Genomic DNA, 11,291 nt, shown 5'->3' on the forward strand with positions numbered 1-11,291 from the left:
CATGAGTGAATAGGTCTTTATAATATAATCATTATTTACTTACGACGACGCGCTCTGGATAGTACATTCGTGAGCGGCGCTTATTAGTATTGAGTAACACTCGTACATACAAGATGTCTTAGTGAGCTTGAAATGATTATTATTTATGTTTATTATACGTTATTGAAATTACAGCAGAACATTTTAACAATCTAAGTATTTAATATTCATCATGAACAGTGTTCTTTTAAATTTAAAATGAAACTAATTAATATGGAATATAATTTTTTTCCAAGGGTGATCCATTTCTTTCGAAATTATTTTTATATATTTATACCCAAATGAATGATATGTCAGTACAACAAAATTATACAAATCTAATATTTAACTATACAATTAATCTCATAAAAATAATTTATCAATATCGAAATTTAAAAAATTGCTCAGATTTAGTTTCTGATGGTTCTTTCAACTTTTTACTTCAAATATAGTCTACAACTATCTATACATCTATGAATAAAAAACTTAATGCAAAAAAGCCATAGAATAAAAAGAAAGGTAATATTTGGTTTATAATATATGACTAATGTATTTTGGTTATGAAACACATCTTTATATTATATTTATGAAATCTGTGTTATCTAGGATTATTTAAAATCTCACGAGTAAAGTTATTGAATTTTTTTATCAATACAATTTAACTCGTGAGATTTTAAATTCTCGCGAGATTTTGAATTCTTATTAATTTTTTTGAAATAAAACAAAGTAGAAATTTATTCCTCTATAATTTAAATTCTGTATTCAACATTTAAAACACACAAACTTTATCAACACAAATAAATACACTACAAAAACTTATTAACATCTCACATTTTTGTTAAAATTAATAAAGCGAAGACATCCAACTCATAATATTTAATTTATTGCGAAATGATTGAGATTTTAAAATGCATTTAAAGGAATGTATTTTGAAAATACTGATATTTTGTCAGAATACAGTCTTAATTGTCATGTAATTGTTTTATTTGCTAAAATGATATGATAACATTTGCTTTCACGGATGATTGATGTGACATTTTAATTTTCGTTGTATACATAAATTGTGATATTGATTTCATTAACATAAACTTTACAAAAATACAACCAAAAAGTTATAGCACATGAAAAATGTATAAAGAATTGTTCCAAATGATATTTTAACTTTTAAAAACACTTCAAAACTGAAGTGAATTTCAAGTTAGAAATTCATATATTATAGAAATTATTTGTAACAACTTATTTACTAAAAAATAGTTTGTGAGATTAACAAATTTAAAACCGAAGCTGATCTGGCACCCCTGAAAAATAAATCTTTTACTGCACTCGACAACGTCTCTCACATCACAATTTCTACAATCTTTAGGGTATCTCAGAGTACACATTGACTTGTTCCCGGAACCAGTGGAAATACGATTTCATATGAGATCTGGTAGCATTCAAAGCCAATTGAGTCTTATTCTGAAGAATTTCTGGTGCCCATTCACCTCTAAAAAAATAAAAATTTTTTTAATATAGTATGATATGATACAGAAAAAAAAATTACCACAAATAAAATAAAATGAGACACTTACACAAACACTTTTGTACTCAGATATTCAAGTGTGAGTTGGTAATAATCATTTGAATATTTTCTCACAGTTACATATCCGCTAACGGCATAGCTTTGAACAGTATCTATGACTCCAGGTGCGTATTGCTCAATCGTGGCCACCACTACTGGAGTTTTTTCAACAACATAATCTTTCATATTGGCGTATAGAATGCCAGTTTTCTTCAAGGCTATTATAAAAGCTTCCTTTGATAGTTGAGCGTACGGTGTGCAGGCTTCCATTGTGGTGTTGTAATAAATCGGTGCATTCGTTTCTAGCCATAAATAGCCCCGAGCTGAAGTGGATAATGTTTTCCTCCAGACATGCTGACTTTGTTCAAGGAGACCAAGATCGTTTAGAAGTTTTCCTGTTGCACTCTCTGTAATAAAATTAGAACAATTTATAATATGACGCTCAAAGAATTTTCAGGAAATTCTTAGTTTGCTCATAAATCAATATCTATGCCAATTATCTTAAAAGTTTTATATAATCTAATAACTAAAGCTGTGACTATTTCATAATTACTCATTTAGAATATATCTTTACATAATTATTTGTTATGAAAATGAAATTATAAATAGTGATAGCATTGCAATGGTAAGAGTGAAGTCCATAAGTTAAAACGGTCACTATCTAATCTACTGTGTTTATTTTCCAAATGTAACTTATATTTAATTAATTTGTAATTCAATGCATTTTATAATAAAATAAAATATATATTTATTTATGTATAAAAAAAGAGAAAAATAAATTGTTACTTTATGTTTGATAATTTCACTCATATTTATTAAATATTTGGCAATTGGCAAAATTGTTAATAGCAATTAGTAAATTACATACAAATAAATACTCAATATTAAACATATCTATTAAAATCATGTATCCTATCTACCAATATCTTCATCTATGTGATTTTCACAACTTTTTTGTTTAACTATGTATATACACTAATAATAAAACTTTATATACGCCTAACCTTAGTCATTTTTAACTATGCAAGTGTTGGCTAAGGTCTCGATTTAAGGTTTGGAGTTTAAACCACCATGTTACTTCAATGTGAGTCAGTGGACACACACGTGGCAGATTAGTTATCATTCTGCACTTGATGGTTTTCACACGTTTTCCTTCACAGTTAAGCATGCATTAAGTTTTCTGCATTACTTTGACCTGGCTTGAACTTTTAATCTTTATTTATGATTCATGTGTTATAACTATTGAGCCATCTGGCCCTGAGCAATTATTGAATGTTTGAAGAGCCCTTGAGCATACATAAAAGTAATAAATTATGATACCTTAAAATTCACCTCAACTCGCTTTTACAAAGGTAATAGATAAGCAAACAGTGAATTAAACATGAATGGTGTCAAGCACCTACTCAAATTTTTTATGTAATACAATGAATGCTATCCAATGAGTACATACAAAATTATTTTCTGTAATGCTATGTTGAAACTGATTTAGATTATTTATATGAACAAATGATATATTTTCAGGCAATTGTCGAGATAGTAGTTGTTAAATTCTTATAATTAATATTTAAGAACTTTATTGGTATTTGTTCTAGATAGTTATTTTGTATTTATTTTGAGTGAATTGTATGCAGTTTGTGAGTTTTTTGTGAATTAAATTTATATAGTTTATAGAACTATACAGTCTCAAGCATCAGTTACATAAGTAGAAACATTAGAATACTCACTTGGGAAGTTGCCGTTAACTCTTGATACATCATATCCAATCAGTCCAGCAATCCCGACCAGCAGGAAGAAGCTGGCCCACAGCCAAGGGAACCTTCTAGTGCTTGTCATCCTGTCTAGAATATCCTGTAAAGTAAATAATACCATGTTTAGATTATTTTTAGTCATATTACATTTGATAAAGAGAAAAAAAGATGGTATATGAATTTTGTTTGCCATAAATTAATTTTAAATTAATATGATTTGATATTCATTTTGTAAATAGATATTTTAAAACATTTTCACCTATGGAAACTGCTCAACATACTTTATATAAATATTAATTTTATTAATAACATTTTTCCTGCATTCCTCAAGACTTATGGTTTTATTTAATCGCATTTATGCCCAATAAAATTAAGACAAACAGGAAAGATTTAATTTAATTTATTTTTTTGTCATAAAATGTCATCTCAAAGTTTGACCTATACTATATTAACTCTCATATAAATTAAAAAAAAATAACAGTAAAAATAAAGTCCGAAAATAACAGAACTATAATGTAAGTCTATTAATTAGCATATCTCTTAAATATAACTTTCACATTCCGTCTTAAAAGAACATTTTTATGTTTCAATAATGTATTAAAGATTAGTAAATAACCGTGTAAAGTTTACAATCAAATACAAAACATACCACTTGTATTCGTGCACTTATACAAATACGAGTATAGCGTTCTTGGAATTCACAGCTTTATGAAAATAAACTGCACTTATTTATGTTTCGATGCGTTTAGATAAGCTTGAACAGTAATAGATATTGCCTTTTTATGTAATCATAGTTAACACAGACTAAGGTATGTAAATTAAAGTAGTATTTCTTATTAGATTCTATTAAACGTATAATACGTAACTTAATAAGAATACGTATTTAATACGCAAATTGACAATTCATTTACCACTGTTTTTTCTATGTGCATTAGCACACAAAGTACTGAAATTGTTTCAATAACATACGATGTTTATAAATTCAACGAGTATTGCGTATAAACTTCACGTGAATATAAAAACGACATTAAACAATATTCTTTTCTAAAATATAAGTGAGACTCCCACTGAGTTCGATAAGCGGATGTAACACGTCGAACTTAACTGTTTAAACGAAATAATATTGGGAGCGAAGAGAATGCATATGTAGAAGAGTAGTAATTCTTGTTTCCGAAACGAGAAAAAATCACATATCAACTAGAAACGTTATTTGCGCGGTACGCCCATAATGCTACGGAAATTTTTGCCTGTGTAATTCTAATAAATACGATTAATAATTATTTCGACTTACCAATCAACTGTTAATTACACAAAAGATTATAGTTTTAAATAGTTGCCCCGTAAATTAGTTTTACGAAGTTCGGATTATTAATTCGAAAAAATACACAAAATCAATTTCGATCGACACTCGTCACAAACGTCCTTTTCGATTTCGTTTGGCATTGAAACTAAATAGCGGTGTGACCACGCGTAAAAAAGCTCCACACCTTTTCTCGGTTAACCGTATTCTATGAAACAAATTATTGTTTTACAAATATAGTTATTTTAAGTAATCTAAATATGTTAATGATAATATTAAAAATGTAGATATTGATTGAAACTCGCACCGACTTAATTATTTATCCACTTGATTATATTATTTAATTTTAGGTGTTTAGTTAATTTTGTTTTGGTCTTTTATTTAAATTTTATTATCATTTTATTGTTGTCTTTTATATTCTCCATTTACACAAGTATTTTTTGTTTCATTAATTTTCGTTTACATAAGTTGCTATAGCGATAGGGTTCACAATTTTAAAATCGTGCATAGGGGGTGTTATGCACGACTTTACCCTTAGGTGTATCTTTATTAGGATCGTTTTTTTAAGGTTCATCAACAGGTATTACACAACATACATTTTTGTAACACTTGTATATAACAAAATTCAATGTATTCTAGTTAGGAGATGATAGGGGTGACTATTTGCGATAATGCATACGCATTATTAAAAAAGGGAACCATTTTTGTTTATGTTTCTAGCTTTTTCCAAAATAAGTCAAAAATGCGACTTACCAATAACCATGTATATATGGTAATACATCATTATTTGTATTATTATAAATTATTTGTATTTTTATGTCTGTATTTATCCCGTGATACAATTATGATATGACGTTTGCAATAAAGTTTAAATACCTAACATACTTATATATTTTTGGACTGTTATACAGTGAAATTAATGCAATTACACAAAACAACAAAATATAAAATTCTAATAAGATAGCAAAATTAATAGAAAAAAAATTAATATAACTTACCTGGCATATTTTTTTTGTTTTAACAACAGTCTCATCCTTCTTCTTGCCTTTCAATGTTTCACCGCAAACCTCCATGTATTGTGATATTGTTATTTTCAAAGATTTCTTCTTTAATCTTGGGCTTACTGTAGCCCAATTAGTATCTGTAACAAAATAATTTGTTAAATAAGGCTATCAAATCTAGTTAGCTATCTTTTTTTAATTTCCTAATTTTGAATTTATGAAAATCACATTTTTCCAACTCATAAAAATCTAGTAAAAACTTCGATATGTATTACATAATTTGTTAAGATTTAGATTTAATTATTTTTTTTAAAAAGACAAGCTCTGCCTACATTACTTCGCCTACTTCACTCGCTTTCAAATTTAACAAAAAGTTATATTTCAGTTCGTAGATTTTACTATAACTTAATATCTGTATAAGGCAGCTTTTGTGATAATAAATAGTTAGTAGGAGGCGGCAGGCAGAGGCGTTGGAGTGTCGGCAACAGCATGCGCGCGGTATTGGACAGTATTTGGACATTGCAGCTTAACTTTATTATCATTTTATATATAATTCTAAAATAAAATTAGCCTAATATATGTTTAGTAAAAAACAGTTCTTTTAATTTAATATTACAAATAAAGACTGCAATTTCATTATATGTATTGATGGCTGGGACATCTAGTTTTTAATTTAAACTTTTACACATGTCTATAGAATCAATTATTGTAATATGATAAGAACAAATTCTGCCATATGTTTTATATTGTATTGGAAGAATTAATTATATATACACATAGGTGTGTGACTGAAAAATTTAACAAAAATATATAAACTTGTTTTTACTTCCTATCTTAGAATTATGCTACGGTAATGCAATGTTTCCCTAACAAACAAGAACTCCATATTATAAATGACACACTAATATAATCACATATGATGCTCATACCTATAAATTCTATCAACGTTGCAGATTGTTTGCTGCATTTATGGAACAGTTGTCTCCATGTTGCATTACAGGAGTCGTCCTGTGCCAAGCAATCAACTAAGCTCTCAACCAGCACAGTGTTATAGGGATCCAAAATAGATCCGCTTAGATATTGATTAGGCAGTTTCTTCATCAGCTGGTTAAAGGTCACTTGTAATTTATTGCCACTCTTACTAAAATATACATCCTGGAATAAAATTTATAATTATTTTTTCTATCCAGTAACATGACAAAACTGCTAGATCCTTGTGTATTCAATCAAAAAGATATTAAGACCGTAGTTGCTTTTCTTTTTAACCTCAGTTATAAGAAAGAGATAGCTAATACTTTCAGTTTGGTAAGTTTCTTTGTATGGTAAAGTTTAATGGTACTTACCTTAAATTTACTTAATTGTTTTATAAGGTCACTTGACAGATCCTTTGATAACGCATTCCGTTTGTTGTTAACCATGTCGAACATGGCCAAAAATTGATCGTGTGTTACCTTTGCATCCATACTTGCGTGCTTATCTAGTATATCGGAGAGGTAAGCTATCACGTATTTCGAGTAATTCTTTAATTCTATAATAGGCAGAAAGACTTCTTGCCAAGCTGTAAAGAACAGAAACTTTAATATGGAGATACCAAATAAAAATGATTTACTGTATATATTTGTTTTGTTTTTTTTTTTTTTTGTTTTTATGGTATAGGTTGGCGGACGAGCATATAGGCCACCTGATGGTATGTGGTCACCATCACCCATAGACAATGACGCTGTAAGAAATATTAGCTATTCCTTACATCGTCAATGCGCCACCAACCTTGGGAACTAAGATGTTATGTCCCTTGTGCCTGTAGTTACACTGGCTCACTCACCCTTCAAACCGGAACACAACAATACTGAGTACTGTTATTTGGCGGTAGAATAACTGATAAGTGGGTGGTACCTACCCAGACGGGCTTGCACAGAGCCCTACCACCAAGATTTACAAATACTTCAGTCTTTAAATTTACTAAAGAATAAAATAAGTATTTTTTTATACATACATAGTCTCAGTGGAACAGGTTAAAAGAGAATGTTTTTTTTTTAATGTTTAAAATATAAGATAGCCTAAGACACAAACTAAAATAACATATTCCGCTGATAAAATAGTGTTAAATAAATGTCACAAGTTTTAAACTAAAGGCCGAGATGCAGGTTATCGCCGACCTTGGAGGTGAAAATTTGATAACAGATAAGAATACCTTTGCTCTGAAAACATACTTGTTTTTACATATTTCCAGAGCCGAGATGGCCCAGTGGTTAGAACACGTGCATCTTAACCGATGATTTCGGGTTCAAACCCAGGCAAGCACCACTATATATATGTGCTTAATTCGTATTTATAATTCATCTCGTGTTCGGCGGTGAAGGAAAACATCGTGAGGTAGCTTACATGTGTCTAATTTCATTGAAATTCTTTCACATGTGCATTCCACCAACCCGCATTGGTACAGCGTGGTGGAATATGTTCCAAGCCCTCTCCTTAATGGGAGAGGAGGTCATTAGCCCAGCAGTGGGAAATTTACAGGCTGTTACTTTACTTTACATATTTAAAAAAGTATAATATATATTCGTGCTAATGCATCGTACAACACGTTTCGCATATTTGTTACGCTATTCAAATATCTCGTAGTATTTCTAAAACGAATCGTAAATTGTAAAAGACATTATTTATTTACAGTTTACGTGTAAAATTAATTCGTTAATTGATTTGATAAGGATTAATAATTACTATATGAGAATTAAATTAATGTGTTACTTTTCAGTTAATTTATTAAAGAAAAAAAAAACACTGTATCAAAGAAATAATATAATATGTATGTAGTGGCTGAATTTTTGTACAATTTTAGATGCTTACAACAATTTTAAGCAGAGTTTTCCTCCATTGGTAATTGTATCTCCAAGTAGGTATATCAAAAATGCTTTATATGTAAATAATTTAAATACCAAACTTCCATTTACCGTAGAAATAAACAAAACCAATTAAAAATATATGAATAAATATTCTTACCTTTTAATCCAACTCCAAAGTTTACTAATCCACCTTGCCCCAATGTCCATAGCAAAGAGAGACCAATAGGTGGTCTATTTTGGTATGAAGTCCTCAGGCTGACACTCTTAGGTATGGAAGATATGCAGAATTCAGGGTACTCATTCGCTAGCATTTGTAGAAGCAATCGGTGGCCATTGGCTGGTTGACCTACGAAATAAATATTATTACATATATGAAAACTTACTTTAAATTGGGAGGATCACATATGAGCCTTCCTGGTTTAGAGAGTGAGTGACCCAGTGCAACTACAGGCACAGGAAACATAACATTTGAGATCCCATCTTATTTGATGACACATTAGCAATTATTGAAGTTATTAATTTCAGGATATTTAGGATGTTTTTTATTTTTGTTCGATGGAGCTCGATATTTCGGCATTATCTATGAATGTCTTGTTCACGAGTGAGTCACTAAATTAATAAGTTTAATAATAAAAAATACCAAGTCAATTTAATGTCACATTAGCAATGTAAGGTATGATTAAAGTTTATTACAGTATCAATGTTTGGTAGCATTGCTAACCTTTCCAAAAGGTGGCCTAATAGTTTGTTTCAAGAACATTTTATATTAGTAGCAATTGAATAATACAGACTTGGAATAAAAATAATGCAGTCACTATAAAACATCTTACAATTAATCAAATAGAATACCTATTACTAGATGTTATCTATCTGGTAATATTCTATTCGCAATATGATTTTTTAAATTTAACTTACAGCTCTAACTATTCTAAAAGATTCAAGAAGCCATAAAAAGAAACAGTTCAGATTAGTTTTACATAACCTACATAAGTCAATATGAAATGAGATTTCATATGAATAAAATACAGGTTAATATACAAACTAGGAATTATTATTATTAATTATTAATATTTTTATAGAGATGCTTTGAAACCTTCCTTTGTGTGAGTACAGTTAATTAACGGATGTACAACAAATACTAAATTTATACCAAAAACACAAATGTAGTAGTATAGAAATATAATACTGTATCCTAAAAAGTCTATTCTGTTTTATTCTATTTAAAAATTGGTGAATGTAACATAAATTCTAGCAAAAAAGAAAGAAAATTATATCATAGCAAAACAGTGATGTAATAATCTTTAAGTAATAAAAAGAGTTAAGTTGTCTAAAGATCTGACAACTTTCTACAAGTATCAAGACCATCAAACCTTACAATTAATATTGTTTTTATTCTTTATTTCTCACGGATAATGCTAATTTAAGTTTCATTTAGTTCTTATGTGGTTTTAAACTTGTCACTAAATACATTGGTTTCAATGTTTAAATGTATAATTATAGTTATGTATGTATTCTTACATAAACCTCTTTAAAATAAACCAATTATGAAAATAAAGCTTTAAAATGTAAAACCTCCTATTATTTTAAAGTAAATTGTTTAAAATATATAGATAAAGCAGCTTAATTGGATAAAATACAAACCTCTACTCATATCATTGGCTAGGGCAGTGAGTGTAACATCAAAAAATAATTGAGCATTCGTTTTCCCAGCATCTTGTAGCAAAGTCTCTAATGCCTTCCGTATTTCTACAGGTGTTACACAAAGCGGGTATGTCGGAGGGTAGTTCGAGAATGTGGGGTCATCAACCTCAATTTGAATTTTTGAATTCAGAAAATTAGCTACTTCTTTCAACCAAACCAGTGGTGCATTCGAAAATCGTACTTTGTTAGTAGTAATAATGCTGGCCAGTTCTGATGGGTCCATCTGTTAATAATACATATAATTATTATAATTAATTGATATAAGGGTAATAATAATCTTGTTTTTAAATATTATCCTATACAGGTCTAACTAAATGGTATGTAATTTTGTAATAAAAGTATTGTGTGAGGCAATTGAACGCAAAGTGAAAGTAAAATATACTGGTGTGAAGAAAAATTCAATTAATACAATATGCTTGTAGACAACTTGTAATTGATAGGAAACAAAGTTGTCTTGTTCAAAATTGCTCACTAAAAATCTTAAATTTGGTGAAGGTTATAGTACAAGTTTTTGTTAAACTTACAACTTCTAAAGCCTCATCAATGGTTTTAGGGGGTTTCGGCTTTGCTGGTTCGGATTTCTTGTCCTTTTTGTTTTTTTTATCTCCATTCTTTTTATCCTTTGGCGATTTTCTAGGGTCGTCAATTTCCATACCCGAGTAGTAAGATTTTATTTGAGTATGTGGTACTAAAAATAATATTTAAAGTAGATAAAGTATCATAGAAAATAAACCATAAGAGAAGCATAAATTTTAAGTTATTAACGTTTAAACTTACCAACATCTTCAAGTTTCGTACCATTTTTACTCGCCTTTTTTTCATCTTCCTTTACATTTTTAACTTTACCATTTTGAGACTTCTTACTCTTTCCGACAACTTCCCATTGACCGCTCGACATAATTATAAAGTTTTAAATATTAGTGTAATATTTTTTGTAAATACAGAGAAAGCGACAAGACACGTCAAAAACAAAGAAAAACGTCAAACTGAAAAGTGAAGTGGATTCTGATTGGCTAATAGATTCCACTTGGACAAAACGTGGCATTGCGTTTAGTGCACATAGTTGCATTTTTTTATAGTTGCATAATTTAATAATATCATAAATAGTTTTAAAAATAT

The 11,291-nt window shown here is 29.1% G+C and overlaps 1 protein-coding gene across 1 annotated transcript; it reads right to left on the bottom strand.

The window, feature by feature from the left end:
• Nucleotides 1-747: 747 nt before the first annotated feature.
• Nucleotides 748-11,169, bottom strand: LOC124537248 (transmembrane protein 214). The gene is made up of 10 exons (XM_047114021.1): nt 10,950-11,169; nt 10,697-10,860; nt 10,113-10,395; nt 8,629-8,817; nt 6,972-7,186; nt 6,558-6,783; nt 5,626-5,768; nt 3,304-3,427; nt 1,590-1,986; nt 748-1,504 (listed from the first exon to the last, which is right to left on the bottom strand). The coding sequence occupies exons 1-10, from the start codon at nt 11,068-11,070 to the stop codon at nt 1,378-1,380; spliced, it is 1,989 nt and encodes a 662-aa protein (XP_046969977.1). The 5' UTR covers nt 11,071-11,169; the 3' UTR covers nt 748-1,377.
• Nucleotides 11,170-11,291: the final 122 nt, after the last annotated feature.

This window comes from Vanessa cardui, chromosome 18 (genome assembly GCF_905220365.1).
Source record: "Vanessa cardui chromosome 18, ilVanCard2.1, whole genome shotgun sequence".
Taxonomy (NCBI): domain Eukaryota; kingdom Metazoa; phylum Arthropoda; class Insecta; order Lepidoptera; family Nymphalidae; genus Vanessa; species Vanessa cardui.